Source organism: Gymnoscopelus microlampas (genome assembly GCF_963454915.1).
Source record: "Gymnoscopelus microlampas genome assembly, chromosome: 15".
In the NCBI taxonomy this organism is placed as follows: domain Eukaryota; kingdom Metazoa; phylum Chordata; class Actinopteri; order Myctophiformes; family Myctophidae; genus Gymnoscopelus; species Gymnoscopelus microlampas.
Window position 1 is genome coordinate 16,391,110 of NC_139952.1, and position 21,348 is coordinate 16,412,457.

At 43.9% G+C, this 21,348-nt stretch overlaps 1 protein-coding gene across 1 annotated transcript; it reads left to right on the top strand.

The window, feature by feature from the left end:
* The first annotated feature begins 355 nt into the window (after nt 1-355).
* Nucleotides 356-3,883, top strand: LOC311062065 (uncharacterized protein). The gene is made up of 2 exons (XM_084080830.1): nt 356-707; nt 1,662-3,883. Exon 2 carries the CDS (start codon nt 1,668-1,670, stop codon nt 3,477-3,479), a length of 1,812 nt encoding a protein of 603 aa, XP_083936956.1. The 5' UTR covers nt 356-707; nt 1,662-1,667; the 3' UTR covers nt 3,480-3,883.
* Nucleotides 3,884-21,348: the final 17,465 nt, after the last annotated feature.

A 21,348-nucleotide genomic window follows, 5' to 3' on the forward strand; every position in this document is an offset into this window, starting at 1 on the left:
GTGGGGTAGAAGAAAAAGTATAGAACAATGGAATTACTCCAGTAAAGTAAAAAAAATCCCCAATTTGTGCTTAAGTACAGTACTTGATTAAATGTACTTATAGTTACTTTCAACCGCTGGTTATTATAACCCATTAAGACCTGGAACGCATCTGTGTCACTTTAGATTTCTTTGGCTATTCAAAAATAGCAGATATACAAGCTCATAGCGCGGCACCGAGTGCCGCGCTATGAGCTTGTAGATCTGAAAACGCGGTTGTTACGAACCTACGAACATTGACCCACGAGGGCCACCGTACTTGTCAGATGATGCAGTGTAGTTTCAGGAAGTGTTCAGTGAGAAAAACAAAGGCTGATAGAAGAGCTTCGTCCTTCCACTACAAACTGTTCCTTCTACTCCACATCGGAGTTGAAAATCACACAGTTAACAAGATCAGTATTGAAGTGTAGACAAGTCCAGGAACGGTCTGATCGCCACGGTCGTTTTACTCGCATTTTTCCAGCACTTATAAGTCGGTTCGTGATTGTTTTTTTTGGGGGCTGTTGTTAGGCAGGTTAGCTTTGGGAAGCTAACCTGATGGTAACTTTAGAGAACTGTAGTGAGTTGAAGTTACAGCTTCAGCTCAACATCGTGCTGTGTTTGAATAAGAGCGTTGATTACGTTGTGGACGTGGAGGGAGACGACGAGACGTGTGTCTGTCTCAATAGGTAGGTCAACGAGTTCATGGCTCTCTAATGTAGCAGTGGTGGAAAAAGTACTCACAATTGTACTTAAGTAAAAGTCAATACTGCAATGGAGAAATGATTAGTAAAAGTGAAATTCTGGATGTCAACATGTACTTGAGTAAAAGTACCAAAGTATTGGTATCAATATGCACTTAAAGTTCCAAAACTGGAAAGTACTCATTTATGCAGAATGTCCCAGTTAACAAGTTTTCAAATGTATACAGATTTTTTTTTTTAAATAGCAGATCTGCAAGCTCACAATGCCTCGCATCGCGACGCATTGTGAGCTTGTAGCTCTGCTGTTTTCAAATGGCCGAAATGTATTGGGTTGAAGTGGTTGTACGTTTTGCAATAATAATCCAAAGTAACTAATAACTAAAGTTTTCAAATACTTAGTGGAGTCACTGAGATGTAGTGGAGTAGAAGTAAAAGTACTGAAAATTGGAAATACTCCAGTAAAGTAAAAATACCTCAAAGTTGTACTTAAGTACAGTACTTGAGTAAATGTACCACTGTAGCTTCTATATTATGCTAAACAGACTCATGTTCAGTAACGTTTTAGTACAATGAATTAAGTATGTTAAATAAGGTGATTTGAAATGAATACAGTTATTGTACAACTTTATTCAATTCTGTTGCCTGTGTGTGTACACACTGTATGTCACTGTGTGCTTCACACCATAGGCTAAATCATTTAACTCATACATAAACACAGGATTTTACTGTGTACTTGCATACAGTAGCTCTCACTGCAAATAATGAACACCCCTGCAGCAATAATTTAAAGTAAAACATTTATTTTAGACCTAATAGTTTTAAGATTTCGTAGTACTCACAGACTGGTAGATGACAACCGTATCTCCGTCAGGAAGGATTTGATGTCCCTAATAATTTCCGGTCGGAAAAAGTAACGATTTGTCTTTGATGTCCACACAGAGGACAATGCCGCGTCACTCGGGCGTCTGGAAGCATTTCACCCCGGCCGTCAAGGATGGGCGGGACACGTTCATGTGCAACTACTGCTTCAAGACGCACGCCAAGAACGCCACCAAGATGCAGATGCACCTGGACAAGTGCAAGGAGTACCGCCTCGCCTCGCAGCAGTCGCCGGGCTCGGACCGGAGCTCCTCCGCCTCCATCCCCGTGCCGTCGTCCTCGTACCTGCCGTCGGCGACCCCCGGCGGCCAGTTCCTCATCGACTCTGTGGACCAGGGCAGCCAGACCTACGCCGACGAGTGCCTGGCGAGGGCCGTGTACGCCACGGCCTCGCCCCTCAGCCTCACGGACAACGTCTACTGGCGGCGGTTCTTCGGCGTCCTCCGCCCGGCCTACTGTCCGCCCACCAGGCAGGCGCTGTCGTCTCACCTGCTGGACTGCGAGTTCGACCGGGTGCAGAGCCAGGTCGCCGAGACCATAGGGAAGGCCGACTGCGTCTCCGTCGTCTGCAGCGGCTGGTCTCACGCGCGAGAGGCCGGAACGATCAATTACGTCGTGTCCACGCCGCTGCCGCTGTTCTACAAAAGCGCGCCGATAAAGGAGCACGCGGACGCGAGCGCGGTGATCGCCAAGGAGCTCAAAGACATCATCAACGAAGTGGGACCGCAGAAGGTTTTCGCGGTCGTCACCGACGACGCCCCGGACATGAAAGCCGCCTGGGCGATGGTGGAGGAAGCGTTCCCGCACGTTTCGGCCATAGGGTGCACGGCCACCGGCGTGAAAGGCCTCTTCGAGGAGATGGCCTCGCAGCCGTCCATGAAAGCCCTCTGCAGGAGGGCCGAGCAGGTGGTGGGCTACGTCAGGGAGAGGAAGACCCTGGCGGAGACTTTGAGTCACTGGCAAACGACGAAGATGAGGAGCAATGCGGCCGGCGGCGGCGCCGCGTTGGTGACGAACAGCGGCTCCGACTGGACCGGCGTGGTCAACATGTTCAACAGTCTCCTCAAGGGCCAGAGCACTCTCCAGGAGATGGCCGTCTCGCCGACGCTGGACATCGAGGCGTCCGTGCGGGCCACGCTGCAGGACGCGGCGTTCTGGAAAGGGGTGAGTAGCAGCCGAAACCTGCTCTACCTGGTGGGGAACTACATCGACTACATGAAGCGGGAGGACGCCGTCCTGTCCAGCGTCGTCGAGATGTTCAGCCAGCTGCGGTACCACATCGGCGCGTCCCTCTCCGGCTCGGTGCTTCACGGCGCCGAGCAGAAGGCCGTCATGGCGTCCCTGGACAGGTGCCAGGAGTTCTGCGTGCGGCCCGTGCACGCGGCGGCGTACATGCTCGACCCGAAGCACGTCGGACAGCAGACGCTCTCCGGAGAGCAGATCAACAGCGCCTACTACGTCATCTCCAACCTGTCGCACCACTTGAACCTGGACGAGGGCAAGGTGCTCGCCAGCTTCGCCAGGTTCTCCGCCAAGCAGGGCTTGTGGAAGGGCGTCGGGATATGGAGCTCCTGCCAGCACGTTTCGCCCTCCACCTGGTGGAAGGGGCTGTGCTCCTCGGAGCCCCTGTCCGCCGTGGCCTCGGCCATCCTGCAGATCCCGCCGACGACGGGGGCCTGCGAACGCCTCTGGCACCGCTTGGACAGCATAAAGTCGCGGACGGGCCTCTCGGCCGACAGGGCACAGAAACTGATGGCTCTTCAGGCCAATCTCAAGATCTTGGAGCCAAGCGACTGTGAGTTTACCCCTCCGATGGAAACGGAGGAGGACGTGAAGGGGGAGGTTGTGAAGGTTTCCTTTGAATCTGGGACTCACTAATACTTGCTGGATGGTTGGCTGACTGTGTGGAATTTCTCGGTTCCACCTCCACTTCAAATTCAGGGGTTACCAAAACCTTTTCGACTCGAGACGCACAAGAAGAATTTGGTATCTCCCCGGCCGGGACCCAAACTAAACGTACACATTTTCTTTTTAATTAATCACATAAGTCCCATTTAACCCATTGAGACCTGAAGCCGATTCTACATGTCTCCTAAATCTCAACTGTTTTCTGAAAAACGTATGTTACTATATCAGTGGTGCTCAATCTTTTTCATGTCAAGGACCCCCAAAATGATATGTATTTGTCCGTGGACCCCCATCAAAATATGTTGTTCCAGGGACCCCCAGAAGCAAAGATTTGAGTTAAAAATGTTTGCTTTAAAAATATATATATTCAAAGATTTGCACACATTTTCACGATTTAAAAAAAATAGCAGATCTACAAGCTCGTAGCGCGGCACTCGGTGCCGCGCTATGAGCTTGTAGATCTGCTATTTTTGAATAGCCCAAAGTGTAAAATATTGCTTTTTAGCTCAAATCTAAAAATGACACAGTTCCAGGTCTTAATGGGTTAAAAATGGTGAAAATAACAGATCTACAAGTTCACAACATTTTGCTTTGCGACAGGTTATGTGCTTGTAGATTGGCTATTTTCACTTTTTAATATTTGAGATGTTATGTATAAAAGTTGGAGTATTTGAAAATGCCCTTTTCTTGTAAATTGTTTTAGGAAAGGTGCAAAAAAACAAACAAACAGGATATTTACTCAAACCCCCTAAAAATGGGTCTGAGGCCAAATATGGGTCGTGACCGTATGTGTGTAAAACATTGAACATTATCGCTGCTCCACAGATGCCTGGAGACTTGATGAACTCTGACGAAGACTGTAATGTCAGATAAAGACACACACATCATATTCACATCAGTCTCTGCTCCTTCAGAAATGAGGATCAGTATCACATGAGACCATTTCTGCCAGATTACCTACAAAAGATGAAAAATGTATTGGGAAGCAATGTTGTTCCGCTCTTCTTTAACACATCGCTCACTGCGGATTGTAATATTAGTATTGTCCTCATTAGAACATGACATAGTACAGTATGTATCAGCGTTATAATCGGATGGAAGGGCTACAGAGAAGCAGCATAGACTAGCAAGATGTCACGTCTCAGTGGTTAACCCATTGAGACCTGAAGCCGATTCTACATGTCTCCTAAATCCCAACAGTTTTCTTAAAAAACGTATGTTTCTATATCAGTGGTGCTCAATCTTTTTCATGTCAAGGACCCCCAAAATTATATGTATGTTGCCGCGGACCCCCATCAAAATATTTTGTTCCAAGGACCCCCAGAGGCAAAGATTTTGAGTTAAAAATGTTCGCTTTAAAAATATATATATATTCAAAGATTTGCACACATTTTCACACATTTCAAAAATAGCAGATCTACAAGCTCGTAGCGCGGCACTCGGTGCCGCGCTATGAGCTTGTATATCTGCTATTTTTGAATAGCCCAAAGTGTAAAATAATGCTTTTTAGCTCAAATAAAAAAATGACACAGTTCCAGGTCTTAATGGGTTAAGTAAATAGACTTTTTATAGTGAAGAAAATAATCATTATGTTTATAATGGAAGGACTACAGAGACTATATGCAGGCTAACAAGAGAAGCGTCTCCGTTAGTGGTTTCACATCATAAATAAAGCAATTTTTATATTGAAGAGATTAATGATTTATTTTTACTACACCTTTACACATTTTTTTTTTACACGATAGTGTGATCTCAGGCAGAGTGTTCTAAAAGCCACAGATGCTCTCATTTTGTCTCCAGTCTGGACTTTGCAGCAGCCAAAAGAACTCGCCCGAAGATGTGAGGCTGCACCCTGGCTCATTAACCCATTGAGACCTGAAGCCAATTCTACATGTCTCCTAAATCCCAACAGTTTTCTGAAAAACGTATGTTTCTATATCAGTGGTGCTCAATCTTTTTCATGTCAAGGAAAAAATGATATGTATTTGGCCGCGGACCCCCATCAAAATATGTTGTTCCAGGGACCCCCAGGAGCAAAGATTTGAGTTAAAAATGTTCGCTTTAAAAAATATATATATTCAAAGATTTGCAACACATTTTCACGAATTTTCAAAAATAGCAGATCTACAAGCTCGTAGCGCGGCACTCGGTGCCGCGCTACGAGCTTGTATATCTGCTATTTTTGAATAGCCCAAAGTGTAAAATAATGCTTTTTTAACTCAAATCTAAAAATGACACAGTTCCAGGTCTTAATGGGTTAGCTCGGGGGGGCACACCAATGCAATGTCTATGTTAAAAACAGTCAGACATTATGCAGAGGCTGAACGATCAGGCCCGTTGTATGTCAAGGTAATGTTGCTGCTGTTCGATGCACCATTGTTCCTCCAAAAAGCTCAGAATGAATAATGAATTCTCACTTGCACTTTTGCTATCTACTTAAAATGTATCTGTGAAATGTTCAGTTCTAATAACTAAAGGAAACATGCCCTAGCTTGTTACACTGGTTTTTCCATGGTCGCAGGTGACGATAGGAAAGATTTTGAAGATAATTAATAATATGACACAGACTGTTTACAATAGCACATAAAACATAGCAGAAGTCATGTTTTATGTGTTGCATACTATTTAGAACATGCTTAAAGGACGACTTCACCACTTTTCAAACATATCTTCATATAATAGGCCTCACTAATGCTCATGATAAAAATATACAATTTTTTTCTACTTGGTCTGTGTCTCATAGGAAGGCTGTGGACAGTCCAGAAACCCGTCTACCAGTGACATCATCGTTAGGCAGAATTTTTTTTTCCAAAAAGATTACAATTTTTTAATTCAGATTTTTATTAAGGCGAGAACAATGGGACCTATTATTGCATTGCAACTTTCCAGGAATACAAAAGCCTGCAGTTTCTATTAGCTTGGATTCCCCATCGATGATGTCACTGGTAGACGGGTTTCTGAACTGTCTACATCCCTCCTCTGAGGACACGGACTGATTAGAAAAAAATGGTGCCATTTTTATCATGAGCATTAGTGAGGACCTATTATATGAAGATATGTTGAAAAGTGGTGAAGTCGTCCTTTAAGGGAATGGTTCCAGCCACAGCTGTAGTATCACATAACGAGGCACAGATGGCATTGACATGCACAGGAACACAGGCTGTACCTTTTCTCTCACCTACAGTACGCACTCCCCTCGCACACACACATAACTACACACTACTCTACCTCCACTCCCCGTCTCTCTTCACCGCGCAGTGTTCCACCGGCGGTTTGGCGCATGGCGGTCTCTGGGTCCTAAAGGGAGGGATGGGCCTCGTAAATACTAGCGTTATTAATCTTAATGGGAACTGAGAAGACTCTGGGGGGGCCGGGGGGTGTCCCTTGTCTCAAAGGCAACAGTCCCGTAGTAAATCTCTCAATGAATGGCTGCTCCCCCACACCCCACATCACTCAGTAAAAGCTGCCACTGTGACTGCTTGGATACAGCACGTCTCATTCTCGGGTCTTGCACCCGCACGCCGCCTCCGCTGATTGCTATCTGTTTGGGGGATATTGTAGGTAACGGATGTGAGGGTAATAATCAGAATGACACTCCAGGCGAGGGGTAGTACTTGAACGTTTTGGGGGCAGATGGTAGCACTTTGGTTTGTTATGAAGTTTTAGAGTTGCAGCTATCAATTGTTTTACTATCAATTATTCTATAATGCTTACTTTTTTGGTTTTATAACCCCCCCCCCCCTGGATCCTGGTTTACATCTCTCTTTCATTGCCATCTATAATGTTTTAAGTGTCCGATTCCTGTGTTTAATCGGTGGGTCACGTTGCTTATTGAATGCAAAATCTCAGTCAGTCATCACGTAGGAATGTATGTCCCTTTTCCTGTTGTGGTGGAGCACGCTTACTTGAATGTTGAATTTATTCAGTATCTACTTGATTCGTCGAGCCCTCTCCTGCCTTGCTTTAAGACCTGGAACGCATCTGTGTCACTTTAGATTTCTTTGGCTATTCAAAAATAGCAGATGTACAAGCTCATAGCGCGGCACCGAGTGCTGCGCTATGAGCTTGTAGATCTGCTATTTTTGAAAAATCTTGAACATTCTTTTTTTTTTTTAGGATTTAGAAAACATTTTTAAGAATCACCTCGGGTCTTAATGGGTTAAAAACACACTGGCAGATAATCAATGCCTTGCCCTTGGAACTGTCTACCTATTGTTTTTGAGATGGTGCCTTGAGAAGCACTTGTGGCTGTGGGCAAGTTGCTATAGAAAATGAGAGATAACTAATGTCTCATTCTTTTTTAGTTCACACCAAACTGTCTGGTAATCCAAGGTTTCCAAATGGAAAATGACTGTAGTATTTAAAAAAAAGCACAACTAAATAAATAAATTAAAAGAAATAGGGTAATTTAGGCAGCAACTTGCACTTCCACTACTCTCCCAGCTGTACTTTGCACCTCTTTCCCAATATCTACGTCTCGCTATACCGATACCCCAGTAGTACTAAATACTCTAAAGATTTGGTACCAGTTCCGCCGTCACTTTAAATTCACCTCTCTAATAGATAATGCATTCTCCATCTGTAAAGGTATTAAGACCTTTCGGGATTTATACGCAGAGGGTACTTTTTCCAGCTTCACCTCCCTGACCTCTAAATACTCTATACCCCAATCACACCTTTTCAGATATTTCCCAATCAGCCACTACGTCTCCAAATGTACTGGCTTTCCTGAGCTCCCTCCCACTCAACCAAACCCTGGGAGGACTTACTAACTCTACTACTTCGAACAGAAGGTAATTATTCCCCAGTTATACTCTACCATCATGTCACTGGATAATTGTTATTAGCCCGCGGACCTCCGATTTGAAAAGATACGCCAGGGACCCCCATAAGAGAAGGTTTTTTACGGCTCTAGCAGTGATTCTCAACCATTTCAATTTCAAGGACCCCCAGTTTGACATGCATTAGGGCTACGGACCCCCATTTAATGGCATTTGTATCTCTTGGACCCCAATTTATATTGTAAAATCTATGTCAATTTAACTCTGAGAGATGTACAAATGGAACATTTGTACACTCTCAGAGTTACAGACCCATAAGGGTCCATTTGGTTCCTAATCTATCATTTAGCTGGGGACCGCCTGGAACTCCTTCAAGGACCCCTAGGGGTCCCCGGACCCCACTTTGAGAACCAATGACACACACCACGTGGGGCATGTCGGGTGCAGAATATAAATTAGCCAATTCAACCGTTTCTTCCGCCCAGTTCTTCACAGCGTGTACTTGTTGTTCCTTCCCTCTACCTTGCGTCATGTCTCTTGAGAGAACGTGACCTCTTTCTACTTTGACCTGGCAGTATTGTCGTCTATATGCCTCAACATCTGACACCTGATATACTGTATATACTCGGTCGGGTCGGGTCGTGTCGTGCGCTGACAATAGCCAATCTACAAGCTCACAAAGCGTCACAGTGCGACACGTGAGCTTGTAGAATAGATATTTATGGCGCGTGAACGCCAGCGTGCAACCAAGTATAAATCAGACATGAGGAGAGAAGAGTCAGGGAGTCCTTTGCCATCTGTTTCCTCACTGTGTCTCATACGCACAACACACACGCAAACACACGTGCGTGCACACACACACACACACACACACGCACACACACACAGATATATTACACACACACTACTGCATAAGCGTAAAGACAAAGTCAACAGCTACTGTATTCCGTCACTAATTCACCGCCAAAAACACCAATGTCAAAGAATCAACAGACAACAGTAAAACTGAGTATTATTATACACAAGCACACAAACACGTGCACTGTAACCAGTGTCGCCAGATTCTGTGAGAGAAACAAGCAACCAGGCCTAGGAAAATCAGCCCAAAAGAAGCTACTATGGGCCACATGGTGCACTTTAACATATACATCAGCTATTTGAAAATAGCAGATCTACAAGCTCACACCGCGTCGCGATGCGACGCGTTGTGAGCTTGTAGATCGGCTATTTTCAAATCAAATCTCGCGGGGGAAATTATAACAAGCAGATCTGGGCAACCCTGACTGTGACTTGTCCTATACGGCACGTCTCTGTCCAAGCCAGGAGGAAATATGACGGCGCCGCATTCCAAACTCTTGCACACTCCTCTCCACTGCAGGGAAACGGCCGGCGACTCAAGCCGGCATTGAAGCCAGATGTTAACAACACCACACCACCACCACCGGTCTCAGAAGGTGGTCTGGCAGTCAATAATAGGCCGCAATGGAGAACATTCCACCTCTCCGTGGAGAAAGCGTGATTAGGATGCTGATTACGCCGTCGTGTGTGTGTGTGTGTGCGCTGAATCCCACCGTTTAAACTTTCCAGCAGTAATGTTGCCTAGAAGTCTCTCTGGACAGTAATTATGACAACCAGTTTGGATGTCTCTGTTAACTCCGTACACATTAAGGGATAGTGGAGAGTGTAAAAATGTTCTCCGAGGGTCTGTATCGAGAGCCACACTAGCTGGGGGTGGGGGGGGGGGGCAAGAGTAGTATTATGGCTTAGTAATTCGTGTCAGATGAGGTCTGGTGTAATTGTGATCTAATCAGATGGGTCCCAATGACTGTTTAAACAGCTGGCACCAATCCTACTGTAACTCTCATGTGCTGTAAGTATGATACCTATAGAATGATCTTGTCCATTAACAGTGTATGGTGGTTTAATCAGTGCGTGTGTGTGTGTGGGGGGGAGGGGGGGGGGGGGGGGGCTTACACTAACAACCACATTCAATAACATTGTGAATGTTGAGGAACAACAGAGCTTCTATACGCCTGAATCAAAATGTCCTGGAATCTGAATATGACACCCCATGGCCATGCCATAGGGTAGAGGAGATTAGCGTCACTAGAGAGGCATGGTTTTCAACCAGTGGTCCTTGAGGGAGTACCAGGGGGTCCCCCAGCTGAATTAGTTAATAGCGTCACAATCCTTTTCAACCACTTAGCTTTGGCTATTCAAAAATAGCAGATATACAAGCTCATAGCGCGGCACCGAGTGCCGCGCTATGAGCTTGTATATCTGCAATTTTTGAAAAAACTTGAAAAAAGGGTGCATATCTTTGAATATTTATATTTTTTTAAAGCGTAAATTAACTGATATCTTTGCTTCTGGGGGGTCCCTGGCACAAAACATTTTCAATCGGGGGTCCGCGGCCAAATGTATATGAATTTAGGGGTCCTTGGCATGAAAAAGGTTGAAACCCACTGTACTATATGATCACATACAATGTAGGATTAGGCCAAAAGTGCACAAATACTTTGTATGAATACTTAATACTTAAGAAGTTCACAGAAGTTTTCGCCAGCTCTCGGCGAGGAACTTCTGGGCCAGAGCCGTGGTATCTGTGGGCGGGATGTAACTTAACGCTCAGAATCTGAGCCGACGCGCCTCTTACCGGTCTGAGAGCTGTGCAACTCGTCTAAAAAGTCCGACGAGAGGCAAACAGCAGTACACAACAATGGCGGCCGTAATTTCTCCTCAAGGGGAAATCGCTTCCCGTCGATCCTATTTAGATGCAACACCCGCTGCATGTGGATCCCGCCCCCTTTTCTTCATTGGCTGTTGAAACGCAGTGGCCGCGCCCCTGCTGTCCAAGCTCCGACGCAATGCCTCCCCCAGACTATGTCAGAGGTGTCTCGACTGCGTCACTAGGCTTTATTTAGGCACGGCTGTCATGTTGGTCTGTGCGGGCTGTGCGTCTTGACCTTACCGCAATAATATGCCAGCAAACAATTTTTGTGGACAGAGCTCCCTAGAATTGTGTCATTACTCACCACCCCCCCCCCCCCCCCCCTTACCTAGAAAAGGCAAAAACAACAGATGGGCTGTGCCAAGGAGACTGCATCTAGTCCTGGCCATTACCACAGAGAGAGACGACAAGGCGGGGAGAGAGTCAGTGGTGCCAGATTCTGTGAGAGAAACAAGCAGCCAGGTCTAGGAAAAAAAGAAACTTTAACATATACATATACATCAGCTATTTGAAAATAGCAGATCTACAAGCTCACAACGCGTCGCGATGCGACGCGTTGTGAGCTTGTAGATCGGCTATTTTCAAATCAAATCTTGCGGGGAAATTATAATAAGCAGATCTGGCAACCCTGGAGAGAGCGCGTGTGGGGTTGCTTGGATTGCAGATATGTAAAGTGGCGAGGAGTACGTGGCCGTCCTCCCTGGCATGTCCTATTCTTGCTGCTCTCAGCACCTCGTAATGCTTTTATAATTACATTCCTACCCGGCTGAAACGCAATTAGTTGATCACAGCAATTTTTCCCTTTCTCTTTCTCTTTTCCATGAGCACCAGCCACCATAAACCTGTGTAGCAATCATAGGCGGGCTCTAACCCAGCATTTACCCTCTGCAGCAAGTGGGAAGTCAGTGATATTAGGCTACCCACACAAGTAGGTGATTATTGTGATTATATGCACTTATGTATTTATGGAGATTATAGTCACGGCGAAGGTTGAAAACAGTTGTCTTGTGAAAGCCCCGCTTTATTATGAGTTCTGAGTGTGCTGCAGTCCTGTTACGTAATCAAACGGCTACAGTGCGTACTGTAAGCACAGTATATTCATGTTTTGTGTGTGTGTGTGGAGGGGGGGTGCATTCCTTTAGCTGTTTACCTGTCTAGGTTCATGCTAAAAAACCTGTTGCGGTGTCTCGTGTGGAGTTTCTAGGAGAGATCTGCCTGCTATGGCAGCCATGTGGACAGAGCACAGTGTCCGAGCTGCCAGCATCCATAAGAGCTCATTTTGACCCGGCCCATACTGACTCCAGTTTGAGAGCCCTGTGGCCTCCTCTGCGATGAGAACTGGCACGCACAATCTGCGATGGCTCTAAATCATGGCAGATATAGCATTTTGCGCAACATCAGGAAGCCCATCTCTCTCGTCCATTGAAATGTACTTTTTTCCCCCTTCTTGGTGGGTGGGGTTCTTTTCATAACGGCTTGTAACAATGGTAGTAGGCTCCAAGGGAACACAAGCCTGTTAAAGCCTGTGATGGATCTCAAAATGCTGCTGCTCAATTTGTGTTTTGTTTTGTCCACTGATTGTCATATTGCTAAGATCTCTTTTCCCCCCCGTGTGTGAGTGTGACATGACAGGTATGGAGGAGAGTCCGTGTAGGATACATTTTAAATCACTATCATTATTGCCGTCATTCATCTCTCTCGCTCTCTCTCTCTCCCCCTCTTCCCACTCAAATTCTCACTCTCCCTCCTACACTCTTGTACTTCCCAGTGTACAGGAATGCAAAGGACTCTTAATCGATAGCCAGGGGTTACTCCCTCCCTCTCTCCCTGCATCTCTTGTCTTGTGCAGATCAGGGGTCAGGCTCATAGGAGCCGAACGGGTCTTTTTGTTTTTGTCCGGGAGACGCTGCAAGCGAGAGGGAGGGGAGCCAGACCATTGCTGTGCTTGGAACGTGCTGTCGGTCTTGCCGACCAGTAAGATTCGTCGCCGGTGCCAAGTACGCAGTCCTAACTGCTACCAGATGTGCAATTATAACCACTCACAACCACCACGGCGCTTTTAGTGGGCAAAGACAAGAGGGAATAAATTACTTGGCAAAATAATGAGCATTCTGTAGAAATATTTATCTGCATCAGTTTTTAAACTGCTTTTTCTTTTTTCTTTTCTTTTTTGGGCATGTTTTATTGTTTTTAAGCCGCGGATTGTGTGCTCTGAGCCACCACAACCGCTACAAAAGTTAAAGAGTGTTTTATGAGCTAATTATAGTCCTAACGCACACACATACACACTGATTCAGAGAGGGCGTATTGACTTTCATCCACCTCATGACTGGGGCCTGATTGAATCGGCCCAGATACTTTCTTCTGCTCCAAAAAGTGGAAAAAAGCCTTTCTTTAAATGCAAGTATTTTATTTGCCTTCTTTCTGAGGATATAATGTTCATTCAAGCTGACGTATAGTTCCTCGAGCCTTGCCAGAAAGTACAAGACTTGTCCAAATGGTTTAAAATTCATTTATTCAAGGGATTTAGTGCAGCTCGTGGGGTGTTAAAGAGTAAAAAAGAGAGGCGGAGAGAGAACGAGAGATGAAAGAGAGAATGAAAAAAGCAACTGAATAATGATGGTGCACATTAGTATACAGTCAAATCCTCACTGTTAATTCATCCATTTGTGACTCCGAGAGGAAAACAAATGTTTACACTTGCACACTCTCAGTTGAATTAACACTAATTTAATTTACAGTGTATTAGACTCAAAGGTGATGCAGCGACTGCTTTCTATTACAGACTGTTTCCACATCTTAAAATGATAACATGACGATGACGAGAGAGGGAGTGACGGAGTACAAAAAGAGAGAGGGTCTGAGGCGTCTGTTTCGCCTCAAGTTTTGGGAACCTCCGCACCCCCTCTTTTCCCCAGCTCTTTCTCATCCCAAAAATGTTTAGCTTCAACCCCCGGAGCCTTTGATCGTATAGGAATGGAATGTCAGAGGTGCTGATGGATTTACGACGATCATACATTGCCCCCACCCAGAATGAGCGAGTGCGAGGTAATTGTGCCCTGGCCTGCGCACGATTCCTCTGTCACCTCATACGTTATTGCTCTGAATGTGTGCGCCGCATCAGGCGCTGGTCAATTTTCCTCCACCGCAATAATGGCTTGAGGACACGCCAGCATTAACAGAGCTCACCAAGAGTTTGCACATGCACCCTCCTTGGAGAATAATCCTGATTGTAATGAGAGGGTTTTCTTGACAGTGAGCAGTGATGGAAGAAGTGCTCTGATTTTTCTTAACTTAGCCACTCAAACCCTATGCGTCATTGCCCGGCGTCCCCCAGGGCTCTATATTAGGTACGCTCCTTTTATTTACAGTACCAAATGTGAAAAAGTAGTCATTATGCGCTAATGGCCCATTTCACAATCATGGTACTGGATTGTAATTAGTAACGCATTAATGTGTTCATCACTTTAACGTTTAACAGCTGGTAAAGGTGTGGCTGATTTGAGATGCTTTATTTGCTGCTGGGTAGCTTAACCTATGATAGGTTAAGCTACCCAGCTACCCAGTGACCTATGATTACCATGTATAAGTTAATGCATGTTTTTTTTATTAATGATCTAAATCTGAAAAGTAACTAGTAACCAAAACTGTCAAATATTCTTAGCGGAGTGGAGTAAAAAGTGCAATATTTGCCTCTGAGATGTAGTGGAGTACAAGTATAAAGTATACAAAATGGAAATGCTCAAGAAAGGTACGTGCACTTTTATGTGTAGTAGCCCAGTGGTTCTCAAACTTTTTCATCTCAAGGACCCCCAAATTGAGACTTATTAGCCCGCGGACCCCCTATTTGAAAAGATATGCCAGGGACCCCCATAAGAGAAGGTTTTTTACGGCTCTAGCAGTGATTCTCAACCATTTAAATTTCAAGGACCCCCAGTTTGACATGCATTAGGGCTACGGACCCCCATTTAATGGCATTTCTATCTCTTGGACCCCAATTTATATAGTCCAATCTATGTTAACTCTGTTTAACTCTGAGAGTGTACAAATGGAACCAAATGGACCCGTTAGGGTCCATTTGGTTCCATTTGTACACTTGGTTCCTAATCTATCATTTAGCTGGGGACCCCCTTGAACTCCCTCAAGGACCCCTAGGGGTCCCCGGACCCCACTTTGAGAACCAATGTAGTAGCCTACTTGAGTACACGTACTTAGTCACTGACAGTGAGTGAACTGTGTGTTCATTTTTGGAGTGAGGATTCAGCTGCATTTAGCGAAATAGAGGCTGAACTTTGTGTTCATTTTAATGAAGCATGATTTCTCCTACAGTCGGTAATTATATCTTTTTTCCCCCAGCAAGTTTATATTTGTCAGAAGAACTGACTATACAGCAACATACAGTACTGTCCGCTGGCCACAGAGTGAAGCACGTACAGGCAAACATCCAGCTACAAAAAAAAAGGAAAAAAAAAGAAGGCCATGCAAGCAAATAAAAAGCTGACATGGCCAGAACATGGCTGTTTCGCAGGTGTATGACAGTGTGTATATATATGGTGGACATCGTGTTATTACAGGTGTGCAACCGCATGTTGATGTAGTCTCTCCCGTTGCTGCTGACAGGGTGTTATATCGTTGCCTTCGCTGCAGTGACCCCGAGGGGCTGGAACGAACACACTGGAACCACTCATTCACTGTAATTCCATGACTGGTGGCAAACTGGGAAAAGACGCAGATTTAGGATGAGTTTCGCCTTTGGAGATTGTAACGACACAGAAAGTCTGCTTTGGGAGCTATTGTAGCTTATTAAATCATTTGCAGTAACTGGTACGTTAATAAATATGAATGTGGTGCTGCTTGGACAGCATCGGCCTGGGGCAGGAAGAACACAATTCAGGAAGTCGGACCTTTCACAGCCCCCTTCGTCTGTCCTCAAGAGAGGAAGTCATAGGAAGTGTCAACAAGAGAGAACTCCCCTTGTTGGAAGTACTTAATGTCTTCCTTCAGGCCCGTGTGACTGCTGGTGTACGGCAGCATGTAATGTTGAAGCCACTGAATCACACAACTAAAGGGACAAGCAAGCCATTTTTGTCAAACTAAACTAGCCCATTGAGACCTGGAACTGTCTCATTTTTAGATTTGAGCTAAAAAGCATTAATTTACACTTTGGGCTATTCAAAAATAGCAGATCTACAAGCTCGTAGCGCGGCACCGAGTGCCGCGCTACGAGCTTGTAGATCTGCTATTTTTGAAAAATCGTGAAAATGTGTGCAAATCTTTGAATATATATATTTTTAAAGCGAACATTTTTAACTCAAATCTTTGCTTCTGGGGGTCCCTGGAACAAAATATTTTGATGGGGGTCCGCGGCCAAATACATATGATTTTGGGGGTCCTTGACATGAAAAAGATTGAGCACCACTGATATAGAAACATACGTTTTTCAGAAAACTGTTGAGATTTAGGAGACATGTAGAATCGGCTTCAGGTCTCAATGGGCTAGTATAGCCATGGTGGGACTCAAACCATCTTTTGGTTCAGCTTGTCAGAAACTGTTTGGTGATTATTCCTGGATGGTAGCAAGATAGCTTTGTCATGCTGGCCTGTGGCCAATGTTATTGTTATTTATTATATTGTAGCCCGATAGTGTCTAGTATTTATGACTTCACAGGCCAAGTCTTTGCAGTTTCTGATCTGCACAGTGTTAATTAGCGTCACAAAAACGGGTAATTGGGTTCAGAAGTTAAATATGAACTCAAAACTTGACAGTGCTCTCATTAGTGGAAAGAACGATGGGAAACACTGAAAGGAGTGCGTGCGTGCGTGCGTTCCCGCGTGCGTGTGTGTGTCTGTGTGGTAGTGGTAATGTTGGAGCGGGTGTGGGAAAATGCAAAAAGAAAGGAAAAATTAACTGAAACAACAACCACTTTGTCAGAACACATCTGCTCGGTACTCGTGGAAGGACGGAGTGGAAAGTGTAATTTCTGTCTGCACTGACAGTGGTTATTACCGATGCAGTTCCACATGAATGAGAATATAACTGAGAGGGTTTACATTGTGCACTCAAAAGCAGTGGTGGAAGTATTGAGGTACTTGTACTCTACTTGAGTATTTCCAATTTTCAATACTTTTACTTCTACTCCACTACATCTCAGAGGCAAATATTGTACTTTTGCTCCACTACAATTATTTGAAAACTTTAGTTACTAGTTACTTTTCAGATTTAAATTATTACATTATGAAACATACATTAACCGCTTCAGCCCTATTTTATACGTAGGCTATTTGAAAATAGCTGATCTGCAAGCTCACAACACGTCGCAATGCGATGCGTTGTGAGCTTGTAGATCTGCTATTTTCAAACATGTTTAACTTTTACTTTCGCTACTTAAAGTATATTTTGATGCCAATACTTTTACTCAAGTAAAATTTTGAACACAGGCCTTTTACTTGTAACAGAGCATCTACATCACAGTATTGATACTTTTACTTAAGTAAAAAAAATCTGTACTTTTTCCACCACTGGTCATTGTTAACAAAAAATGCGTAGCCCTAGCCCTCTAGAACAGGTTTTGTCTGTACAGTAAACGTCTGTTTGTATGTGTGTATCTATGGATGTCTGTCCCCTTGGAAGTAAAAAACAATCACAGCTCATGTCGCTACGTGCATGACCTCAAAAAAACGGAATCGCCTTTAGCCATGGAAGCCTGAAATGCCTGCTCAAATAAACGTGAAAGTGGAACTCATGAAGAGCATGAAAGGTGGACCATAGTTGAATGAAAATCTATGCAAAAATAAACCTGGTGAATGCTTTAGTTACATCAGAATTGCTCTGTGAAGCACTTTTGTTCATTCATATTGGGGAAGAATTTCTAAAGAACGTTATGGAACCAAATGGACCCTAACGGGTCCATTTGTACACTCTCAGAATTAAATTATCACTGATTTTATGATATAAATCGGGGTCCCAGAGATATAAATGTCATTAAATGGGGGTCCGTAGCCTAATGCATGTCAAACTGGGTTGTCCTTGAAATTAAAATGGTTGAGAATCACCGCTAGTGCTGTAAAAATCTTCTCTTAGTGGGGGTCCCTGAGGCATATCTTTTCAAATGGGGGTCCGCGGGCTAATAAGTGTCAATTTGTGGGTCCTTGACATGGAAAAAGTTTGAGAATCACCGGTGTAGACCATCACCTCAACGCATTCTCACTCACAACTCCAACGCAGCGCCTAGTCAGGTATCTTTCACGTCCAATGCTGACACAAAGGACTCCCTTTTGTGTATCATGTTGACGACGATGGAGCACAGCCGATTCGCACCCTGTCGGTATGAGAATCAGATGGGGCTGATTCAGCAGAAGCGGGTAACGCCTAGCTCTAGTCTACCTTCTGGTTGTTGTAAACGTTTTCCAGTGGTGGAAAGTAACTAAGTACATTTACTCAAGTACTGTACTTAAGTACAATTTTGAGGTATTTGTACTTCACTTGAGTATTTCCAATTTCCAATACTTTTACTTCTACTCCACTACATCTCAGAGGCAAATATTGTACTTTTACTCCAGTACATTTATTTGAAAACTTTAGTTACTAGTTACTTTTCAGATATAAATTATGATATAATGAAACATACATTAACCACTTTAGCCCTATTTTATACCTTGGCTATTTGAAAATAGCCGATCTACAAGCTCACAACGCGTCGCATAGCGACGCGTTGTGAGCTTGTAGATCTGCTATTTTCAAATATTTAGTACTTTTACTTTTGGTACTTTAAGTACATTTTGATGCCAATACTTTTGTACTTTTACTCAAGTACATTTTTAATTCTGGACTTTTAATTGTAACAGAGTATTTTTATATTGCAGTATTGATACTTTTACTTAAGTAAATAATTTGAGTACTTTTTCCACCACTCGTTTTCTCGATCACATCCGTATTCCCTCATCAGTCACGTGACAGTGTCTAATTGGCTATCCTAGACGTAAAAAAAAAGCAATTGTGCAGTGCATTAAAAAGTGATGCCAAGGGGTCCTGACCAAGTCTCTGTATATGTGATGACCAAGACATACACACATGCAGGCAGCCAGAACACTGCATTGTGATGTGTGTGGCTTTGGTCAAAAACTGCGCAGATAGTAAATATTGATAGCTAAACATTTATCAGGAAGGCTACACTGACAATGTATTTTTCCCCCCTTTCATCTAATGTAGGCTATGTGGGTTAGAACTTATCCTAAACAGTGCCCTGGTGACTGAACCAGTTCCAGCAGTGCACTGAACACATAGTCATTTATTGTTTATTAAAAGGAAACCCATTAGTTTTAACTGATGCCTTCCTGCATGCCTCTTTCCCCAGTACTGTCTAAGCATAATAGCATTTATTTAAATAATGTTGCTTAACCGCTTCAACCCTAAATACTTTGTTGACTGGAGTCCCCCAGAGCCAGAGGTCTATACTTGGCCCCCCCTCGTTTTCCCTCTATACCAAATCTCGTCAGCGAAAATAGCCGATCTACAAGCTACAAACACGTTGTGAGCTTGTGGATCAGCTTTTCTCGGAATGTTCTCACATTTTTGCCAAATGTTTGCCTATTTTCGCTGGGTGTTCGCCTATTATGACGTGCCCAGAATAGCCACGCTACAGTTCAGGATTTTAAAAAAAAAAGGCCAGATCACCTTAGAGTTTTCCCCATGCTTATAGACGGCTATAAAAATTTGCAGTGCATCAAATTGAAGCTGCCTGTGTAAAAAAAAAAAAACACCCTCCATTGGGTTAGACGGAGGACCTGGCCTGCCCCATCTGTCTCTGGGCAGATGTGGGCTGCCATGGCATCTGTGGCATTTGCCGACTGTCATCTGTCCAGAAGTCTCAGTTCTGGAGGAAATTAATCCAACCAGCTGACGTGTCTCTGAAATTGATTATTCTCAGGAGTTCTGGTTTATTTATGGCATCACGACATGCAGTGTTTGAAGAGGATGGCGACCCTTAGAATGTGACTGTTAGCATGAAAATAAAACCAATATGGAGCCAAGTGATTATGTAACTACCGTCAATCAGTATCAAACCACCTTTTGTACCAGCCAGATGGAACACTGGCTATTTAAAAATGGATTTCTTTTTTTTAAGGTTATTGCATGTTGGGTGTAGATATCAGTGGTGGAAAAAGTACTCACATGTTTTACTTAAGTAAAAGTATCAATACTGTGATGTAGAAGTACTCTGTTACAAGTAAAAGTCCGGTATTCAAAATTGACTTGAGTAAAAGTGCAAAAGTGTTGGTATCAAAATGTACTCAAAGTACCAAAAGTAAAAGTACTAACATGTTTGAAAATAGCAGATCTACAAGCTCACAACGCGATGCGACGCGTTGTGAGCTTGTAGATCTGCTATTTTCAAATAACCTAGGTATATAATAGGGCTGAAGTGGTTAATGTATGTCTCTTAATATAATTTAATATAATGAAAAGTAACTAGTAACTAAAGTTTTCAAATAATTGTAGTGGAGTAAAAGTACAATATGTTCCTCTGAGATGTAGTGGAGTAGAAGTAAAAGTACAGAAAATTGGAAATACTCAAGTAAAGTAGAGATTCCTCAAAAAGCGTACTTAAGTACAGTACTTGAGTAAATGTACTTAGTTACTTTACACCACTGGTAGATACTTGGAGAATGGGGCAACAGAACAGTGCACTTCAACCTATACTGTAGATAATGAAACGATGAGAGGCCCGTGAAATGTGATATAGTACTTTTATGCATCATGAAACTTCCAAGATGGTTTCTATTCTCAGATAACAGCCCGCGGTGTCTGTGTCACATCGTTATCACTGCTGGCCGTCGAGAATGACGGACAAGATAAATGAGCTTTGGGATCTTTATCCAGCTCCTAATGTATTTTTGTCACAAACATTTGTCGAGGCACATTACCGGAAATAATGATGCATCATGTCTGACACCGCGCCACGTGTTTGGTGAAGTGTTAAAACGTGCGAATCACAGGGTTTCGCTGCTTCTCTTACTCGCTTGCCAAGCTGTCAGGAAGACAACAATCTTGTGAATTGAAAGTGTGTCGAAATTCGTCTTCAAATCTGGTGGTGGGGGGGAAGAAAAATGAAACACTGTATAGACAAAAACTCAAGGCTGAGCAGCTGTTTCCTCAGTCGGTAATTACAGCACATCAAAGTGACGCATTGGCATGCAGATAAGATGGATTTTTTCTTCTTTCATCTAATTCCAATCTTCCTGTTTTTGGAAACTTTGTGTTTTTCAAAACCTCGCGGTGGAGTTTTTACTTGCACTTGTTTTTGTTACACTGCTTTTAACCCATTGA